Here is a 22,981-nt window from a genome sequence, read left to right as displayed (position 1 = left end):
GTTTCCCTGATAACTTCTGCTGTAGTTTCCCAGTCATCTGGAAGCTCATCCTGACCACCCAGAACCTGTCTCAACTTCTGTCTGAATTCCTCACAAGTTTCTTCATTCTTTAACTTCCACCACTTGGTCTTCTTTTCTGTCTTCCCTCTCTTCTTCTTCCTGACCTCCAGAGTCATCTTACACACCACATTGCGGTGCTGTCTGGCTACACTCTCTCCTACCACCACTTTGCAGTCACTAACCTCTCTCAAATGACCTCGTCTACATAGGATGTAGTCCACCTGTGTACTCCTACCTCCACTTCTGTATGTCACTCTGTGTTCCTCTCTCTTCTGGAAGTAAGTGTTGACTACAGCCATTTCCATCCTCTTAGCAAAGTCCACCACCATCTGTCCTTCCAGATTCCTTTCCTTTACACCAAACCTTCCCATCACCTCCTCATCACCTCTGTTGCCCTCACCAACATGCCCATTGAAGTCTGCTCCAACAACAACTCTCTCTCCTCTGGGGATACTCTCTATGACCTCATCAAACTCACTCCAGAATCTCTCCTTCTCTTCTAACTCACAGCCAACCTGTGGCGCATACCCACTGACTACATTCACCATCACCCCTTGAATTTCTAGCTTTAGGCTCATCATCCTGTCTGAGACTCTTTTCACCTCTAGAACACTGTTTACAAACTCCCCCTTCAGGATCACTCCTACCCCATTTCTCTTCCTATCCACACCATGGTAGAACAGTTTGTATCCTCCTCCAATACTACATGCCTTGCTGCCCTTCCACCTTGTCTCCTGCACACACAGAACATCTACCTTCCTTCTCTCCATCATGTCTGCCAGCTCTCTGCCTTTCCCTGTCATCGTGCCAACGTTAAGAGTCCCTATTCTCAAACCTATGCTCCTGCCTTTTCCCTTCTCTCTCTGACCACGAACCCTTCTGCCTCCCCTCTTTCTTCGACCAACAGTAGTCAAATTAAAAAACCCGGGCCTCGACCGATCCGGTATGAAAGTGTTATTGATGATTCGCATGGTTATTTTGGCAATTTTTACGCCGGATGCCCTTCCTGACACAACCCTCTCTATTTATCCGGGCTTGGGACCGGCACAGAAATCACTGGCTTGCAACCCCTGTGGCTAGATTAATTAGACTGAGAGATTATGTACCGTAATTATATTTTGTTTGTTGTTTGTGATTGTAGTGAAAATCTTTTGTTAAGAAACAACAAACAAACTAACCTCAGGAAAGAAAAGTCACAGAAAGGACATCCTTTGATCAGGTATACTAAAAACACCATCTGTGTATTTACGACCCTTAAGAATGTAAGGGATGATCAGTGACATGAGATACCAGGTCTTCAGGACATGTGATAAGACATTTGGTATTGTATTTGTGTGGGGGTTGTTCTTTTTTTGTGTCTATAAAAACTGTAGAAGACAAAGTCAGAGAACACTGACGATGTCTTCTCTTCATGCTGCATGTAGCTGAAGGATGCTCCCTCTTTATTTCAGAGACCATAAACATCAAAGCTAAATCTGGAGAAACGGTCACTCTGTCATGTCGAGGTTCCAGCAGTTCCCCTGTCACAGGTGTAGAGTGGACCAGACCTGAGAAGGAACAAGCAGGTTATTTCTATCTGTGGGAAGGGCGATATGTTCCAGACAAGCAGCGTCCATATGCTAAGGGCTGGACGGAGCTGAAGAACGCTGAGATGAAGAACGCTAAGGTGAAGGATGGAGACGTGTCTTTGATTCTGATCCATGCGTTGCCTGCTGACGAAGGATCATATTACTGACAAGTCAACCAGGGAGGAACAAACCGCAAGAAGAGAGACGCTTCTTACAAACTGATCAGCATCATCCACCTGACAGTTGTTGAAATAGGTGAGTTAGTGTGTGTGTGTGTGTGTGTGTGTGTGTGTGTGTGTGTGGATCAGAGTTGAAGCTGCTTCCTGGTTGTTGATGTGAGAGTGAAACATCACAGATCAGATGTTGGTGTTGATGAGACTTTGTAGAAAACAGCTGGTATGAGTGATGGGATCAAAGTGCAGTAGATAATGTCTGACAGGAGTTTGAAGAGGAAATGGATTCTGTTGTGTTCTTCACTCATCACCTACCTGACACCTGCTGACTCACTGCTGCTTCTCATCTACAGGTACCAACAAGGATGGAGGAGACAAGGATGGAGGAGACAAGGATGGAGGAGACAAGGATTAACATGTTGAATTGTGGTTTGTCTTCCAGTTGTTTTCTTGTCTTTGTTTGGGGTTTAATGAATTTAGAATAAAGAATACAATTTATGCCAACCTCCTATTGTTGAAGCACATCAACATACGGAGATTTAAAAATGTCTCAGATCTCTTTTAGTTAGCAACATAGTTGTTGCTTTTTAAAGTCCTCAACTAACCTGAACCAGGCTTGGATCTTGCAGAGTGAACTGACTAGTGGAACCTCGGTGTGGGTGCTGTAGTTACAGATGATGTATTTGCATCATTGCAGGGACACAGGGACTTTCCTTGGTTGTTTTATTGTAGTTTTTCTGCAAAATCATTTGAAAAAACTAATAGAATAGAAATAGAAGCAGTGGTTTTGTTACAACATATGAGACACAGAGAATAAATGAAATACAGATAAAATCTATACACACCTTAATTTGTTCAGCGTGTTGTTCACTCTGTTCTGTGTGTTTCATTTTCTCTCGTCACCTCAGGACAAACTGAACTGTGTGTTTATTCACACTGAACAAAGAAACACGTTGAATCATTTAGAGATATCAAATAATCCACTTAGAAAACTAAACTGAACAAAACAGCTTTAAACACATTGAATAAAAAGCAGGAAGTGTTGTGCATCACTACGATGAACAAGAAACAGAGAACAGCAGCCGCCATCTTTGACTCGTCAAACACACAAACACAGTTCAGGAGGAAAATTCATCGTGTTTGTAATGTTACTTATTTTGAACTATTTAAATTTAGTAACTCAATTTATGCTGTGTGAACAACTGTGGAAACGTTTTAACGTGGAGGTTTGTGAGTAATAACACACAAACCTCCACCTTTTATTTACACTGCAGCAGCCAAATGACTGGGTGTGTTTCTGTTCCACCAGCATCTGGATCTGGAAGTGAAGCCACATGTTTTACATTTACTATAAAACACGTTGAGACTAATCGAACGCAAAGTTTATGAACAGACAAACAAATGAAACTGATAGAGTTTGTTATGTTAATGTGGAACTGGAGCAGGACACTTTATCTACTGAACACCATTGTCTCTGCAGGGACGATGATGATGATGATGATGATGATGATGATGATGGAAAGTTCTCGTGTGACATTAAAGATTCAACTTTATAAATGAAACTGTTAAAACCATCACCTGTTGTTGGACAAACTAAAAGTCCTCTGCTGCCCCCTGCTGGATTTTATATTATCAGTAACCAGAGACTGCGTTTATATCATGATTTTAACCAATTACACTCAGTGTTTAATAAACCTGAGTACAGACTTTTACAATATCTCTAAAACGTTAAATGGTAAATTGAACAAAGCATTTTCACTGAGTCAGAAACAAAGTTCCTAAAAGTCAGTTTACCTGTGATCACTGCTACAAACTGAGAACGTCGTGGATTTGCAGTTAAGTCTAATCATACGAACATGGTTGGATAAGAACCTGTGATGCCAACAGCTCTCTCAGTTGTGGTTGACTTGTAATGCAAAGTGTCTCCGAACTTCACCGGTGTCAGATGAAGCCAGTGATGGTTTGTTACTTCAAAACAGAGATTTGCAACAAAAACAGAAATAAATACATTAGTACATTAGTAAAATGTTATCAGCAGTATATGTTAGGTGTTGTGTGGACACCGATTTACCCATGAAAATGATTTGCTACTTAATTAACAACAAAGCCTGGGTCACCAAGGTCATCAAAACTATCCTGAATGACAAAAAGAAGGTAACAGGGAGGCAGCAAAGGGGGACCAGAGACTGCTATCTGTCAGGGTCAGGGAGGGAAAGGAGGCTTAAAGAAGTAAACTAGATTAAAGTCTTCAACACAGCAACACCAGGGAGGTGTGGAGGGGCATGAGGAACTTCACTGGCTACGAGTCCAGCAGCCAGGAGAATGAGTTTCCTTTGTACTTGTGTTGGTTATTTTTGGCTTGAGGGCAGCTGTAACAGGGCAAAACTTTATTAACCCCTCTGGGATTCATCAATCTGAATTTGGAATCTCATGAGGATCATAAGACACAGTAACTCAAACTCTGCCATCACAACTGAAGACTGCCCTGTCAAGTAGTGTAGAGTAACAGTTCCTGTGCAGTGATGGTTCACCTTTGTGGAGACTTTCTTGCCAACAGTCAGAGAGAAAATAATTTGCTAACATACGATACGAGGAGGAAGGAAGTGGGATTAACTGCTTTGACCAAATGTGTGTTGCTCTCATATCAAGAGGTACAATGGACCAAACGTGTCTTCAGCTGCTGCTCTGTAAGTGCAAGATATAAAATGTAATCATTAGATTTAAAATACATGAATGTTCAGGATCAAACATCTGATAATGACATTAGATTTAAAATAAGATTATTCTGAAGCAAGAACAAGAGTAAAAATCAAACAAATAAAAAAAGCATACCATTCATTACAGAAGCATTTTAAACACATTTAAATTGTCATTATAAAATTCTTAGGTACAAGATTCTTGAATAATATCTGAATACTGTTGAGTGGAGATTAAAGATTTGAGAGTGAAAATAAAACGGATCATTAGTATTTTAGCTGAGATGGTTCCAGTTTGATCTAATCTGTTTTTGTTTATCTCTGATCCACTGTACTAATCTTTTCCAATAACAGAAGAATAACCTAATATAAAAATGTGATAACTTAGAGAACTTAAGATCATTAGGTTGAACCAGAAATTAATATAAAAACCAAAATTCTGCAATATATATATATTTTTTGTAATTGTATGAATTAATATTTTGGCTAGTGTAATTATTTACGGGTTTCTAGTCTTTCTGAGGTAAAGCTGTGTTGAAATATTGTAAATCAAAGATACAGAACAAAAGTCAACACAATTGATTGAGGAGTGTTTAGGCTACATTGAAAAAATAATAATTGTAGAATTGGGTTTATTACTATTTTTAGTGCAGCACTTGATGCGATTTGCCATGATTTAATTTTATAAATTATTATTTTTACTTATTCAATATTTACTTGCCACACAGATTTTGCTTAACGCTAATATAATATTAAATATGTATTAATTATCAAGAAAATAATCAGCAACAAATTAATTCACAGTTATAAAGATACATATTTAGAGTGAACTTAATATAGAATTCACTTATTTAAGATTTCTTTATATTATTAAGATAATATATTTAATAAATAATTATTAAATCTGTTCAAGTCAAGTGTTGATGTTCTTGGTTCATCATAAGTTAGAATTTGAATGTTACTGTTCAGATTATAGAAATTCAACATTTAGCTATAATCACTGCTGAGATACTGATGTTGGGCAGTCATGTTGATAAAATTATATTTAATATCAACCATTAAAATCCGTTTGTCAAAACTGTCTCTGTTCGCATTAAAGTCTGTGACTCAGAGCTTCGTGCCGACACAGCTGCTGTTAAACAGTTTAATACTTAATGAGTTGCATATAGAAATATAAAATATACTGACAATAAAAAACATGGAAAATGTGCTGATTTACAACAAGCAGTCTGGTTTTAGAAGAATAGAGTGTATCTGCTGCTACACTGCTGATTGTTATATTATACTGTGGAGTACTTGATGTACATGAGTTTGTGTATGTGTTTTTTCTCTAGATCCCAGAATCATGTAACTGTGTGTTAGTAACAGGATCCAAATAACTAAATCAATAATGTGTTTCTCTCCTTTCTCTTTAGTTGTGACGTCTCTGCTGAGCTGCTCAACAGACCAAGGTCAGTGAACGTCTCATTTGATGTTCAAAGCTGTTTAAAGGCTCATTCTGCTGATTCATTTAATGCTGATTATACTTCTGTCAGTGTTACTGCACAGGGAACATGGAACCTATGGTGTAGATTAGAAACTAGCTTTATTCCTCCTCAGCCTGTAAATACATGAGATGATGTCCAAACCTGATGATGTCACAGTGATGTCATTGAAATACAGGAAATACAGGTGAAGGAGAACAGAGAGAAGTTGGCTCTCAGTGAACAGACAGCTGCTGTAGCTAATGTTGGTCAATGTACCTGAGTTTATCTGTTCTCAAAGATCAGACAATTTACTTTAGAAACAAGTGCTGAAAACACAACAGTTCTACATCAAAACTCTCTTTGTTTGAAAAAATCTCACAGCTTTTTTGAAATGACTAAAAGATGATGAATTTAAATAATAAATTACAACAATAGCAGCTGAAATAACTAAATAGTTTTACCTAAAACTAGCATCACTGTGGTATTCTTCTCTGATAAATACTCCTTCACTGTCAGTGTTTGAACTGATCACTGTAGATCTGTTCTTTTGTGTGACTATATGTGTCATAGAACTCAAATCATTGTTGTTAATTCCCCACAGTTCGTTTGACTGTGAGTCCCAACAGATCTCAGTTCTTTAAAAGGGAGTTTGTCTCTCTGAGCTGTGAGGAGGACGACAGCTCTGCTGGATGGACACTGAGGAGGAACACAACCAGAGAAAACATGACTCAGTGTGGAGTTGACTGGGGAGTTTTAGCTGGTTCTTCTTGTAACATCAGCTACATGAACCCAGTGAACAGTGGTGTTTACTGGTGTGAGTCCAGAGAGGGATCAACCAGTAGCATCATCAACATCACTGTCTCTGGTAAGATCAGACTGTGGAGTTAGTGTTGATGAGTCTGTGTGGAAATGGATGAAATGATGTAGTTTGTCTCTGTGTTGAGGTGGATCAGTGATCCTGCAGAGTCCTGTCCTCCCTGTGATGGAGGGACATGATGTCACTCTGCACTGTCAAACAAAGAGCCCTCCCTCCAAGCTCCCAGCTGATTTCTATAAAGATGACTCCCTCATCAGGACTGAGCCTTCAGGTCACATGACCATCCACCATGTTACCAAGTCTGATGAAGGTCTCTACAAGTGTCACATCAGCAGTCATGGAGAGTCTCCACCCAGCTGGATCTCTGTCATAGGTCAGGAGGGTGAGGACAGTTTATCAGGTAATGTTCTTATCAGGTGTCTTTACTAATCAGCAGTGATTGTTCATCTATCTCTCTTCTCTTTCGGCTTTTCCCATCAGGGGTCGCCACAGCGAATCATCCTTTTCCACCTCACTCTATCATGAACATCTTCTACCCTAACACTAGCCAACCTCATGTCCTCTGTTAAGACATCCATATATCTCCTCTTTGGTCGTCCTCTTGTCCTCCTGCCTGGCAGCTCCATCTCCAACATCCTTCTACCAATATACTCACTATCCCTCCTCTGAACATGTCCAAACCATCTCAGTCTGGCCTCTCTGACTTTGTCGCTAACACAGGCAACATGAGCCGTCCCTCTGATGTACTTGTTCCTTATCCTGTCTAACCTGGTCACTCCTAAGGAGAACCTCAACATCTTCATCTCTGCTACCTCCATCTCAGCCTCTTGTCTCTTTCTCACTGCTACCGTCTCTAACCCATAGAGCAGAGCTGGTCTTACCACTGTCTTGTACACCTTTCCTTTGAGTCTTGCTGACACTCTTCTGTCACACAACACTCCTGACACTTTCCTCCACCCGCTCCAACCTGCCTGCACTCGCCTCTTCACCTCTTTTCCACACTCTCCATCACACTGAACTGTTGAACCCAAGTACTTAAACTCCTGCACCTTCTTCACCTCAGCCCCCTGTAACCTAACGCTTCTACCTGGATCCCTCTCGTTCAGACACATGTATTCTGTCTTACTACGACTGACCTTCATGCCTCTTCTTTCCAGAGTAAACCTCCACCTCTCTAGCTGTTCCTCTACCTGCTCTCTACTCTCACTGCAAATCACAATGTCATCCGCAAACATCATTGTCCAGGGAGATTCCTGTCATAATGTGACAAATTAACAGAGATCTTGCAAAGGATCCAAAAGATCAAATACAGTTTGAGTTTAAACATTACAATTAGTTTAGTTTTTTTTATTTAATAAATTTTATTTATATATTGTTCATTTTAGATAACTCCACCACTGAAACAGCTACATCCTCCTACCTTTATCTCTCTGTGTTGGTGCTTGTTGTATCTGTCTCTGGTTCTCTTCTACTGGTGTTACTGGTTCTGCTGGTCAGACGATGTATTCAGGGGAAATCTAAAGGTGAGTCAAAGATTTCTGAATATTTTCTACAGTGGATTATAAAACACATGAAAAACGTCACCATTTCCCTTTCAAACTAATCAGAGGTGACGTGTGTTTGTAAAGTGATATTTATTAGAAGTGTGTCTGATTATAAACCAGCGAAGTGAGAACATTCTGAACTGGTCCATAAATACCTTAAAGACTGGTTGAGGGTTTAGTTTTATTCTTCAGGTTAGAGGTGTCTTCAGTGTTTTTTATCTGTACAAAGTGCCGTGCTGTGTAGACTGTTTTGTTCTCTGTGGTGAATCTATATGAGACATGAAGAACTCTGTGGTCATGATGTTTCCTGTTGTTCATAAAAACATGTGACAGCTGAATGTGGTTCTGTGGGTCTGTAGGTATAAAAACACAGAAAGACAAAGTTAGAAAGAGTAAGAATCTAAATATCATTTTAGATTTATGCTATTAAATCTAAAAATGGGGGAACTGTTTTATTTAAATTGCACGGACATGACATAAACTCTCTTCAGTTTAATTTACTTTTCATTTGCAATTCTGTGTACACACAAAATCAAAAAACTGTACCCATCTGGTTTCAAATCCTCTCTCATCCAAAGCCCAGGAAGAATGAAGCCATGATAGACTAATGAAACTGTGCAGAACACTGACTAAGAGCCAGTCCACTCTTTATTGAAGAGATACTCATCATTTAGTCAGTAACATAGAAAAACACATAAAAACATTAAAAAACACGGTCTGTCATACCAGTTTTCTAATGATATTCAAAGAGTGGGAACAAACAAATGTAATGAAGATGTAATCGGACCTTTCACCACATGATCAGTTACAGTCGTGGAAACGACACCATTTCATAGACTTTATGCCTAAAAACCTCTGGGTTAAGGTCGGACACTACAGGTCCTCATGAGCTTCATGTACTTGGTTCTGAGTCAAGTTGAGTCCAAATTCCACTCAGTCTAATCAGGTCAGGTCAGATCTCTGTTTACTCCATTGTGTTTTGTCTCTGTGTCTCAATACACAGTGTAAAATACACTGCTAATACAATCCTTAAAAAAGCCCAGATCAATGCTGATACCATTGGTTTGTATTGGACCCACTCTAATCTGCATCTATTCTGTTTTCCAGAATTTTATTCAGTTGCAGTTTATTCAGCAGCAAGAAGAACAGAAGATAAATGATCTTCAAAGTCGACAAACCCAAGAAGAGAGGATCAGCAGCTCTTCTTAGTCTCCATCATGGATTGATATTGGAACAAGAATCTGCAGTCAGAAGAATATAAAATCCCCTCCCAAGGTATCGGAAGACAAGATTAATTCATTTGCGTTTGTGTCGACTGACCACATTCAAGATAGATCTACCTGTAATTTAATAAACTGAGATTTTCTGGAGGCAGTAATGAAACAGAACTGGGTCAGAGCTAATAGTAGTGCTAAATATGTTTTTAAAAATGTCATAGCTCATGTGCTGCTTTCTTGTTTTGTGCTGATTATTGTGCGAGGAGTTTTTGTCAGATCACACTTTTAAAAAACAGGATGAAGTCTGTAAACCACAACAGAGCGAAGGAAAACGTGTGAACTCTGTAAAATGCTGTTTACTTAAACATGTTTGTAATCAGGATTAAGACATTGTGAATAATTTATTAAGGCATAATTACCTTTATGAAATGTATCTAATTTTTGCATTTTCTTGTAGAAGAGATTGTTGCTGTTCACTGTCACACATTCAGTAAATGACCCACTTTTTCACCAACCACTTCCTGTGAGTGATGCACGTAGCGGCTTTTTCTTCATGTTCTTCCTGTTTACTGAGACTTGTCAATGTTTCAGCTGCAGTAACATATGTTTTCTCTAAATAGTACGCATCCAAATTGGAGTTATTACAAATACTTTCTGAACAGCATCAGTGCTGTGTTGAATTTGTTCACTGTTCAGAACTTTATTAAATCCAGAAGGAAACTGTTTACAGATGATCTTCGGTAAAAAATAAAAATAAACAACTTATTTCAACATCTGTCAATAAGGAAACAAACAGGTCATGTGTTGATCTGTCTTTCACTTTGTTTCTCTTATTAATTTTATTTCTGTAAAACTTTTCGTGAAGTCAAAGAAAACTTTTTTTTTTCTTTTCTTTGTGGCTTCACACAAGTCGCAGAAGTCAGAAGAATTCATAGACGGGACCGGGGCAGAAATACTTGTGGGCCACACAGTGCGGAAACAAAAAACTGTTGTGACTGATTCCCAAGGCGAGTGATTAACTTAGTATCACAACAGCAGCAGTTAAGTTAAAAATTAGGATTTCAAAGTGGATTTTATTGTTCTGTCTCCTTGCATGTTTCCTGTATTACGATGCTTCTGAAGGTAGGCTGTGTGGCTCGATGTAGACTTTACTATTCACTGAAACTCTGTTTGTTTTCTCAGCTGAGTGAGATTAACAGAGACTAGTTCAATCAGTGGATATAAAATGTTTTGGGGTGTAAAAATAGTTTAGTGGAAGTGCATCCAAAAAACCTGCAATGGCTCAACTTGACAAACTTTCTGTGTCCTGCAGAGAGTTTGCTGCTGTTTAACTCTTAACATTCTACAGTTGAAGCATATGTTGGAAGGAGATCAGAACTGTTAGTAGATGTGTGGACCAGAGTGAGTTACCTCCATTAATTGAGTTTCTTTCCAGAATTAACTGTTAAAATAAACATTTGAAATGATGAATCCCATGATCATCCATGTGTTTGGAACTGATGCTCACACAGAGGGAGTCAATAAGAGGACAGAATTCCCATGGAAAGAAGCGTGCTGTAGCTTTTTGTTACTGAATCATATGTGTGTAAAACAACAGGTTAAAAAACAGGATATCAGGGTGAAACTAAGACGTGTAGCTGTTTGTGTGTGTACAGGAAACAAAAAGGGTAAATCAGCTACTACGTCACCCACAAAAACCCATTTGTGTTTGCAGTTTACATGTAGAAATGTTTAATTTGATTAATTAAGATTTTAGGAGAGAGAGACCAGAAGCTCAACACACAATGAACTCATACAAATTGTACCTTATTCATTATTATTTTCCAACAGCAGGTACATAACTGTCACATTTTTAATAGTTTGTTTAGATTTGTAAATTTCATATCCTGATATATTCTGGTTTAAATTAGTAAAAACAAAACAGATAATTGTAAATATTCTCACAGTTTCTTATTCACTTAAAATTCAATTAAGTGAGTTTTAGTTCCTGATCATTTTCTGTTAAAATGAGTTTCAAGTTTATATTTAGGTCTAAATATTTTTTGCAGATGATAGTGTCTCTATAAGATTTTTGACGATCGATAAATGTAAAACTTGGAGAGGACGTCGTCCTTCAGTGTGTAGATGACACATTTTCTCTAATCACAATGTTAAAATGGGTCAGAGAGGATTTGAAGTCCGAGGGTTACGTCTTGTTCATCAGGGAAAATCGTGTTTATGAAAACTACCAGCATGAGTTATTTTGTGGTCGAGTGGAGCTGAAAGATCGAGAGATGAAGGACGGAGACGCTTCTGTAATTTTGAAGAACGTCAACATCAACGATGCAGGAACATATGAGTGTCATGTTGGAGATGGAAGCAAGCTTGAGCTTATCAACACCATCAACCTGAGAGTTGAACCAGGTGAGTTAGTGTGTGTGTGTGTGTGTGTGTGTGTGTGTGTGTGTGTGTGTGTGTGTGGATCAGAGTTGAAGCTGCTTCCTGGTTGTTGATGTGAGAGTGAAACATCACAGATCAGATGTTGGTGTTGATGAGACTTTGTAGAAAACAGCTGGTATGAGTGATGGGATCAAAGTGCAGTAGATAATGTCTGACAGGAGTTTGAAGAGGAAATGGATTCTGTTGTGTTCTTCACTCATCACCTACCTGACACCTGCTGATTCACTGCTGCTTCTCATCTACAGGTGATGCAGCTGGATACTCTGAGTTTGGAGGAGACAAAGATTCACACGTTGGACTGTCATCACTCTGTCACTTGTTGCTCTGCTTGTTGGTTTTATGATGTATAGACAACTTACAAGATAGAACGGAATTCAAACCAACAACCTTATGAGCAAAAAACTTAGTTACTCAGGTGTATGGACCCAGATGGGAGCTACATGTTTCATCCATTTAAAACGCAATGTTTTAAAGAAAAAGAAAAAAAATACTCTATATAAATATTTAATAATAATAACACATCAATAACAGACCAACAAATAATGTCCTGAAGCTGAGACTGTAAATTAGTTGTGTAGTTGCACTGAAGGTGTCCAGATAAATGACTTAACATTAATAATATACTGAACAAACACTGAGAGAGATCTTTTATTTGATCACTCAAACTATTTACAGAGGTCATCTGAGACACCTTTGACCACATACAATGTCTATTGTGGTGAAAACACAGTTCTGATGAATTTTACAGCGAAATACATAATGAGTGTTGTGGTGATTGTTTAATGAGAGCAAACTAAAGTGTGTGACCAGTGATGTATTTATTATCAGCTGCTGTTTCTAAGTTCAGAAGTAGAAAACAGACTAAACACTGTGTAGTTCTGTTTTCACATTCCCTCTGCTGACATCTGCTGTTGAAAAACTAAACTAAACTCGCTGCTTTGTAAAGTCAATATTATAAGGAAACACATTATAACCTACATGGGAGATATATGGATGTCTTAACAGAGGACATGAAGTTGGCTAGTGTTAGGGTAGAAGATGTTCATGATAGATTTAGGTGGAAAAGGATGATTCGCTGTGGCGACCCCTGATGGGAAAAGCCGAAAGAAGAAGAAGATTATAACCTACATGGGTTCAACCATAAGCATGGTAGGGTACGTGTAAGGAGGCCTTGACTCTATTAATGCATTTAAAAAGTTGCATCCTGTATTTGTAAGTTCCTGCAGGTGTAAACAACTATTTTACTGATTCCCGATGAATCAGATACTGTTCTGCCACAGACAGCCTGTGTCTCTGGGGAACTTCATTGAAGAACCTCCTCTGATCAGGTCCAGTTTGATTTGTTCAGTGACTGTTTCACCTCTGTCTAAACTTTGTTGTTGGTCTGTTGTATGTTTCCTATCTGACTGTAAAAGTTTGCTCTGCGTTTAGTAAAAATCAGCTTACCACTGATCTGAATACCAGAGTCAAATGTCCTAGTTTGGTAATTTTCTGTTTCAGTGTGTGTCCAACAATTTAATTCAATTCAGTTTTATTTCTATAGTGCCAAATCACAACTGATGTTTTCTCAAGGCACTAGAAGAGTAAAATTATTTAAAAAAAATGACATAGAAAACCCAACAATCCCATTTGAACAGCACTAGGTGACAGTGGAGAGGAAAAAACTCCTTTTAGAGGAAGAAACCTCCAGCAGAACCAGGCTCATAGTGGGCGGCCATCTGCCTCGACCGGTTGGGGTGAGTGGAAAGAGAAGAGAGAAAAGAACAGCAGGCAATAAAAACAACAACAACAAGCAGCAAGAACATTGGACATGTCAACTGGATTCTGGAGATGTACAGCTCCAGGCCGAGGATACCTGCAGAAAAGTACAGAGAGAGGGAGACAGAGAGGAGGAAACACAACTACAGGAGAGAGAAGACACAAAGTTAATGACATGAAATGGTAGAATCAGAATGGATAGAGGAGAAAGGAGAGAGGAGAGGAGCTCAGTTTATCAGTAGAGTTCCCTCAGCAGACTAACCTATATCAGCATAACTAAGAGATGGTTCAGAGTCACCTGATCCATCTCTAACTATAAGCTTTATAAAAAAGGAAAGTTTTAAGTCTAGTCTTAAATGTAGAGATGGTGTCTGCCTCCTGAACCTGAACTGGGAGCTGGTTCCACAGGAGAGGGGCTTAACTCCAGCAGTAGTTGACTCATCGTGGAGGACTTTGTCCTCAGTGGATCAGGTCTGAAAATGTAATTGTCACAAGCTGGAGGACGGACTCCATGGCCAGAGATACACAGGACAGAACTGAGTAGTCCCTCTTTATTTATAACAGAGCAACCGTAAATCAGTGAATGCAACAGTCACCAGATGGGAGGAGATGATGTAGGGTGAGTATGGTGGTCTGGGTGGACACCGGAAGTGACGTCGCGACCAAGATGGCCGACCAACGGAGAGCACATGGACAAAATGGAGGACAATGGAGATGGTTTAGGACTGTAACAAGAGTATCACACAAGCACCATGAGAATACAGTTCAATCCAACGAAATCTAATGTCGAAACTCAGTGTGGGAAAACAGTGTTATGAACACCGGCAGTCCAACAATAATCCACAGGGCTAAACTCAGAGGTCGAGGGTAATCCAGGTCATACAAAGTTAGGCAGTTCAGAGATAAGTCCGGCAGGTAAAATCCACAACAGAAAGAAAACAAAAACACAAAGCACAAAGGAGGTCCAAACAGTATGAGCAGGGAAGAGAACAACGAGCAGCAAAACAGATCAGAGGAAGACACTCACTGAACCAGAGGGGTGGACGGGAAGCAGGGTCAGGTCAGGCTGGTCCAAGGGAATCAGGCAGATACAGGTCTGGTACTGTGAGCAGCATTAGCTAAGTGAAAGGCAATCAGAACATCTATATCACATTACTCTGAATCTGAAGTAACAGAAATACATTTCTTTTTTTCAAAAGTTTGTATGAACAAAAGTGATCCTAAGAACTAGAGTGCAGTACTTGGAAGTACTTTAGTACAGTAGGTTGGTTTCCACAACCTCTAAATACACAAATGTACATTTATACCACTTTAATTTGACAGTGTGTCTGTGACGACAGGAGACAAACACATTTATCATTGGCACCACAGAAATGTTTGTTTATTTCTGAGAACATGTAGATCAACGCCCCCTGGTGGAGTTTCTAGACAGTGGTGGAAAAAATGATCTGGTACTTTGTTATAAGTATTTTAAAATACTCAAAAAAATACTTCTTTACAAGTGTCACATTAAAAATAAAGTCATGAGTATCGTCTGTTGCCTGTGACCTGATAAGACCACTATGTTAAATGTTAAACCCCAAGTCAATGTTATGAGGTGTTTATATGGTAAAAAAAAAATAATAATAAAAAAATAAACATGTTTAGAACAGTGGCTGGTGTAAAACCATCTGTTTATGAAATGTTTAAAGCTTAACCACTGGAACCGAGTTATAATCACACTTTAGGAGAGTTGAAAAGTTTGAAACATTAATTCTTTATTTGGACGATTTCTTGTTCTATTTTTGTGGGGTTGTATTTGTCTGAATTAGAAATCGACCATCGCTCCTTCACTGAGTCAGGGAGGAGGGCTCAATGGTGCATTTACTGACGCCTATGGACGGATCATAATCAGACACATTCATACTGACTAGTGGAGGAGAGAGATGAAACTAGGGTACAGTGTTAGAAAGAACGTCTCTTAACTAAGACTTTGATTTCGCTGATTACTATCAGGGAGTCGTTCAAAGAAAACCGTATCGTTTCTGAACGTAACATCACTACTTTCAGTTCCTATATGATGTTTTAGAGGGTGGGGGATATTTTGTCTTAGAAACCATCCACTGGTTTGTAGATGATTACATTCAAACGTATTAACATATCTGCAAATGTTCTATTCTGAATATAAATGAAGAACACGGAAAGAAAACATTGACTAAACTATTACTGTCAGTAAATTAGTGTATGGATGCTGTGCATCAACTAGTAAACAGGGACTGTTGCATTTCTTAATTGTTTTGCTGCATTAAATGAAAAATGATATCCTCTCTGCTAAAAGGTTCTCTACAAATCATAAAATTAAAAAATTATTTTCCCATACAGAATCACTAGTTAAGTAAGAAGGTGAATAAAGAGCTCACAGTACTTCCTCCTTTGGTGTTTAACAAAGAAACTGAACTGTGATGATATTGTGGAGTATTTTACGAAGCAGATAAAGAGAGAAACTTTATTAATACATTGTCTATTGTCATTTTAATGAGTCTGTTTATTTGCTGTGTGTATTAGTATGCGTTCATATGTGTTATTGACTGTAGAGTTTAATTCATAATCATAATTTATGTGTGATCCCCAGACTTCAGCTCTGGCTCCTCTACCTTCACTATGTGAGAACATACCCTGTCATAAACTACTGTCAGTTCAGTGGTGGTTCACTTTGTCGAGTCTTTCAGGCCCCAAAACAGTCAGAGAGAAAATAATAGACCAACCTAGTTTGATACAGGGAGGAAGGAAGTGGGATTAACTGTTTTGACCAGATGTGTGTTGATCTCACATCAGTAAGTGACACAATGGACCCAACATGTCTTTATCTGCTGCTCTGTAAGTACAACCTGTATCATTTAATAATTTAACATGTGAATGAAAGTTCAGGATTAAACATCAAGTAATTAAACAAGATGTAAAATATCGATGTCTGATAAACAAATTCTGTTACAGCAGCTTTTTATACAGGAAAATATGAAATAGTCGATTAAAGTAAGATTCTTATGGATGTCAACATTAATACTGTGTGATAAAACACTGAAAAAAAAATGGTGAAGAAAATTTAATTTAAATAAAAATTTAATGGTGAAGTGATCTTATCGGTAAAGATTCAGTATTTGCATTGATTAAAAATAAAGTTCCTTTAATTTACTATGTTTTTCAATTACAATATAAGCTAATATAAGAATGTTGTGAATGTCGTTAAACCCTTTAAGCCTCTTTTTGGTTCACATCCCACCCACAGACACATATGTAATCAGAATTAGCTTCATGATGAACCTTTCCAAAGAGGACAGAATGTTGTGGACAAGCTTCTCAAAAGGGTTTCACGTGATTTGTGCAATTATCAAACAAATCAAACAGATACTGTTCTGAGAGGACATAATGGCACAATGATTTTGCTCAAGGTCATTATAATCATGTACTAATTATCTGCCCACTGTAAATTAACATTTAATAAAGATTAACTTATGAAAATAAGACATTGCTTTTGAGAAAAACACTAAAATCAACAAATTTCTATAACTTATGTACCTGTTGACCATTCAGTGAAGCATTTTGATTCACTTCAATCAAACTGCTCCAGCTGTCTCAGGCTTGAAGGGTGTCTTCTTTCCACAGATGCGCAATGTGATTTAGATCAGGACTCACAGAAGGTCACTTCAGACTAGTGTGGGTGTTTTCTTGGGTCATTGTCCTGTTGGAGGCTTATGATTTGTGACAAAGATCGCGCTTTGTGACACTGGGACATTCTCAAGCTTTGTGGCTTGTCAGTGTGCATTTGGCAAATATCAGTCTTATTTTTTTATGATTTGCTTTCATCAGTGGAGTCCTCCACGCTCATCTTCCATTCAATCCACTTCAGCTTAAACAGTGACTGATGGTGTGGTCTGACTCCGATGTTGATGATGAAATTAATTAACATCTTTTCTAGGGGTATCATCATTTTTGTCCAGGCCAGTTTCATTTGTTGTTTCTTGAAATGTACTGTTGAACCACAATTTAAAAGCATTTTCTGATTTTCAAAACTATTTTATTTTATTTATTTATTTATTTTTTCAGTACGTGATAGAAATTAAATTTGCCTTTCAATCAGGATGTTTGCTGTGGTCATTTTTAATTTAACTTTTGTTACTGTTTGTTAGTAAAATGATCCAAATAACTAAATAAATGACTGTATGTATTTATCTTATGCCTCTTTAGTTGTGAGCTTACTGCTGAGCTGCTCAACAAACCCAGGTCAGTGGATGTTTTTTATTCTCTTATTTTAGTTCTTTTTAGAAAAACAGCAGTTGTTAGACTTTTGTTACTCTAGTGGACTGATCCTGGTACCAAAATAATGTAGGTTAAAGATTCTCAGTCATTAAAGTGAAGTTATCCGGAAGTTGAGTCATGGCATCTGGACTTTCTTCTTGTCAGGCCAAAATATTTCACTACTCATTCAAGTAGTTTCTGACTGAAGAAGCTAATTGGATGCAGGTCTAGTTGCCATGACTCAAATTTTCCACGTTGTTGTAGGTAAATGGAAGTTGGTCAGTAAACTTTACCTGATCTCAGTAATCTCAGTAGCATTTTAATTTAGATCTAAATGGGGAGAATTTTTTATTATTATTATTTTATCAAAGATCATAGGGTGTTTGTGTTTTTATTTTCCTATACATGATTATTATGTTTGGATCGGAGAAGAGCCTTAAACATATTTTAAGATCAAGATGGAGCTGGAGGAGTTATGACACTATTGGCCTAAAACTGATGCAAATTCAGACTGACAGCAACGATTGCATTTTTTTTTTTAATTCAGAAACTAATATAGCTTCTATTAAACTATTAAAACGCAATAAACATTGATTTAGTCTCTTGACAGCTTCATAGTAACAACTTGATGATGTTGATTTATATTGAAAATTAACACCCATTGTTGTTGGCACAGTTTGTTTTACTTTGAAATCTTAGGATTTATTTAAATATACACTGAATTCCTCACAGCTCGTCTGACTGTGAGTCCCAGCAGCTCTCAGCTGTTTAAAGATGAGTTTGTCTCTCTGAGCTGTGAGGAGGACGACAGCTCTGCTGGATGGACACTGAGGAGGAACACAACCAAACGACAGATGACTCAGTGTGGAGATGGTTGGGGAAGAACAGCTGGTTCCTCCTGTAACATCAGTCTCACAGTCCCACTGGACAGTGGAGTTTACTGGTGTGAGTCCAGAGAGGGATCAACCAGTAGCATCATCAACATCACTGTCTCTGGTAAGATCAGACTGTGGAGTTAGTGTTGATGAGTCTGTGTGGAAATGGATGAAATGCTGTAGTTTGTCTCTGTGTTGAGGTGGATCAGTGATCCTGCAGAGTCCTGTCCTCCCTGTGATGGAGGGACATGATGTCACTCTGCACTGTCAAACAAAGAGCCCTCCCTCCAAGCTCCCAGCTGATTTCTATAAAGATGGCTCCCTCATCAGGACTGAGCCTACAGGTCACATGACCATCCACCATGTTACCAAGTCTGATGAAGGCCTCTACAAGTGTCACATCAGCAGTCATGGAGAGTCTCCACCCAGCTGGATCTCTGTCACAGGTCAGGAGGGTGAAGACAGTTTATCAGGTAATGTTCTTATATTATATATATTTTATGGATGTTATCAGGTTTCTGCACTAATCTGAAATAATTGTTCATAATGGGACAAATTAACGGAGATGTTGGAGAGGATCCAAAAGAACCAAATTTCAGTTAGAGGTGTAATTTTGTTTTTGATTTAATTTATTGATTTATTGTTCATTTTAGATAATCCTCTTCTGTCTGTGTTATTGCCTGTTGCATCTGTGTCTGGTCTGCTTCTACTGGTGCTACTGTTTCTACTGGTGAGGCGATGTGTTCAGAGAAAACCTAAAGGTGACACACTAATTTTAGATTTTATTATTAGGTTTATTTTTTTTTTCCTTATTTATTCATACATTTTATAAAATGTGAGTATTGATCTATACAGTTGACTTTGAAATGTTCTGCTTTTATTTTATGTGTAGTAATGATTTCAAATCTTACTGCATTCTCCTTAAATCTTAATCTCCTTAAAGATTTTTATGTTTTAAATTACTTTGTTGGTCATTTTTGATTGATGTAGCTCGTGAAGTAAAAGTTGGAGAAGATGACATCACTTACAGTGACATCAAAATATTACATCGCCAACGCTCAAACAGACAAAAGAACGGTAATGTCTTCGTGTTTGTTGTAATGTAATCTTCATTTCTTTATAATTCAATACACAGTTATATTTTGTAAGGTCCTAAACTTTATGCACTAAAGTGCCTCTAAATGACTTTTGTTGTGATTTGGCACTGAATTGAATTGAATTGAATTGAATTGAATTGAATTGAATTGAATTGAATTGAATTGAATTGAATTGAATTGAGTTGAATTGAATTGAATTGAGTTGAATTGAGTTGAATTGAGTTGAATTGAATCAAATTGAATTGAATTGAATCAAATTGAATTGGAATAATTTTCAGTTATAAACTATTATAGTGAACACATTTTGTGCTGGTTCTTAAATACTTTCAAAATGCTTTGTCTATTTACTCACCGTGTTCAGTGGACTCGACTATTAAGAAATTAAAGGAATATGTCACATGCCACAAAAACGCATAGCACGGGACAGTTTTATGAGCACTTATAGGAAGATTTGTGAAGTGTGAACTTTCTGTTTTTTTGGATTATGAAACTAAATTGCAAAAGTTCGGAACAACACATAGAGAGAAGTTTTTTCAGAAAGTGAGGAAACTTTGGAACATGAAAGATGAAAAGGTATTGATGAAAAGGTGAGGATACTGAGAATAAATTAAGACAAGTTGACTGTTGTTATATTTTAAAATGTGTGTACTGCTTGATTAATGATGATAATGATGGTAGTACATCTGAAACAGAAGCTAACAGCTCTGTGGTCGTCCAGTTTCCTGTTTGTGATAAAAACACTTCAGTTGAATCTAGACCTGCTCATGATTCTCTGAATTACCACTAAATGAAACTTGTGCATGTCTCTACAGACCACACAGATACTACACATCTACAAATGTGGGACCAGTTTCAGAGTGTTATAATGTAAACCCCTTCATGTGCGGAACGTAATTTTTTTCATCTTGTGCATGTGGAAATACATTTTCTTCAGTCTGCCATTCAATTTTCCCATGTGGACTACTGTAGAAGAATGAAAAATGAATGTTTAGATTGGTCGATGCAGTAGTAGAAGCAAAAGCTGCAATTACACTTATTAGCAGTTGAACTATTGTAACATGTACATATTTTATTTTACAGAGAATGATCCAGCTGCAGTTTATTCAGCAAAGTATCAAGTCAGATTGCTTTCTAACTTCATATTAATTTAAAGTTAGTGGTTTCTTTCTGTCTTGGTACTTTACTTCTGATTGTAGATAAACCTGCGACAGAAAACTTGACTTGAATCTTCTTTGACTTGACTCAGACTTAACTAGCCAGAACCTGGAACTGGTTTAGACTTGAGAAAGATGGAATTGACTGCAGACAACGCTACCCTTAGTACAACAACCAAAAAGTTTTAAACTCTGCATGTAAAATTACAACTTTTTCCTATGGACATGTTTCTTTCCGTTATTTATTACTAGTAGAGTATTTTCCTGGCTGATGATAGTGTGAAATATTTTTGCCTATTTTGTACGATTTGGTAAAATCTCAACTCGCTGTAATACAAGCACAAGTTCAGTTACCAGTTACTGATACGTAATCTCTAGTTACATTTAGAATTCAGTCAAGGCCATTTTCCATACCAGTCATAGTAATATTGGTGGAATTAATGCAGTTAGGGGTACTGCCAACATTTGCAGTAAATAGTAATAGTTCTGGTTTCAGTTGTGGGACATGCTATACCAGAGATATGTCTTATGACATCAGACCAGATCAAAAACAAAGATACAACTGCAACTAAATCTAAAAACAGGATAGGTCTACTTGAAAGTTCAATTAATGTCAAACTAATACATTTGGACCCATAAACTTGAACAGAGTTGTAGGAATCTAAAGCTAGAAGCTCTGAACTAGACAAACTGGTTCTGTTTTACCTTGAAATTAGTTTTCACTCGTTTTCTGTTTAAGGTAACTTGAGCTTTAAAAAGTCACAGTGAAACCCACTAAAATTTTCCATCATACTGTTCATGTGGTATCAGCTTCTGATGACTCCTCAAAGACAGAATGTGTTGTGTCTCTTGACCCCTGGTAAGAACAGTCATTAAGCACTGTATAATGGCTCTATGGGAATTTTTCAAGTACTTTGAGGAGGACGGTCATCCGACATGGACAGTAAGACATCCTTTAAACACTAGGTGCTAGAGGAAACAATACTTAAAATGTGATTTTACCACTTCTTTACCAAATACAAGTCAACACTGTCATGGAATGATCGTTTGAAACCAACTGGAGAGTAGCATGTTGCTTAACTGTAATAAATACTACAGGCCTTGCTACTGAGGCAGATATGACTAATTGGCTAGCCATTATCGACTAGTTTGTCTAAAACATGACTTCACAGAGGAGAAGAGCAAATAAGTAGATAAGTACATTTATTCAAAATCAGTTAATTTTACAAATGTATGTTACACAGAGTCTAACAGTGTTTAAAGTTAAGTTAAGTAAAAGTTATTGTCTGTACTTCAAACCTTTTCTACAACGTGGTCTCATAATGTCTGAACTGTTTGTTTGTCTTCAGAGCCTCCACCAGAACCAGAGGTCGTCTACTCTTCACTGAGGTCGGACTTCACACCTTCATCCCAGTTCAACCACTGACGTCCACCTGCTGGACTCCATCTGATCCTCAGATCTTCCTCCAAATTGGAACATATTCATCCTCTTATTATCATTTGATGTATTTGTCTTCTTTTCACATTAAATGAACAGATTAACATGTTTTCAAGCAATGTTTCAGTACATTTTGTCAAGTTTTTGGTCCTTATTTACTATTTTATTACTATTATTATACTATTACATTACTATTACTATTATTGACTTTACTGTTTTTATATTTCGATGATTGTGATTAAAATGATGTATTTCTCCATTTGAAAACAAGTGTGTCTTAATACCCTTTTATTGCTATTTAGAATTTTAGTGATCCCATTTTATTCCCTAACAATTATGGCATGTTCTGGACGGACAAACAAAATCTCTTTATCCTTAGTGTTTATAACAGTGTACATTTAAAA

The 22,981-nt window shown here is 37.6% G+C and overlaps 1 protein-coding gene and 1 long non-coding RNA gene across 2 annotated transcripts; one reads left to right on the top strand and one right to left on the bottom strand.

The window, feature by feature from the left end:
• Window positions 1-4,457: 4,457 nt before the first annotated feature.
• LOC113168417 (Fc receptor-like protein 5) lies at window positions 4,458-22,718 on the top strand. Its single transcript, XM_033326707.1, has 7 exons — window positions 4,458-4,488; window positions 5,913-5,948; window positions 18,746-19,009; window positions 19,089-19,361; window positions 19,542-19,649; window positions 19,879-19,965; window positions 22,489-22,718. Exons 1-7 carry the CDS (start codon window positions 4,458-4,460, stop codon window positions 22,563-22,565), a joined length of 876 nt encoding a protein of 291 aa, XP_033182598.1. The 3' UTR covers window positions 22,566-22,718.
• Window positions 8,214-10,050, bottom strand: LOC113155760. Its single transcript, XR_003298256.2, has 3 exons — window positions 9,961-10,050; window positions 8,480-8,677; window positions 8,214-8,297 (listed from the first exon to the last, which is right to left on the bottom strand). It is a non-coding gene; the product is annotated as an uncharacterized LOC113155760 (long non-coding RNA).
• Window positions 22,719-22,981: the final 263 nt, after the last annotated feature.

Source organism: Anabas testudineus, chromosome 18 (genome assembly GCF_900324465.2).
Source record: "Anabas testudineus chromosome 18, fAnaTes1.2, whole genome shotgun sequence".
Classification (NCBI taxonomy): Eukaryota; Metazoa; Chordata; class Actinopteri; order Anabantiformes; family Anabantidae; genus Anabas; species Anabas testudineus.
The sequence above is the reverse complement of the archived record's forward strand: the minus strand, read 5'-3'. Positions and strand labels throughout refer to the sequence as shown.

Coding starts and splice junctions, on each gene's coding strand:
- LOC113168417 (XM_033326707.1), top strand. CDS start 4,458: ATGGACCAAACGTGTCTTCAGCTGCTGCTCT. Junction 4,489..5,912: donor GTGTCTTCAGCTGCTGCTCT/GTAAGTGCAAGA, acceptor CTTTCTCTTTAG/TTGTGACGTCTCTGCTGAGC. Junction 19,966..22,488: donor CTCAAACAGACAAAAGAACG/GTAATGTCTTCG, acceptor GTTTGTCTTCAG/AGCCTCCACCAGAACCAGAG.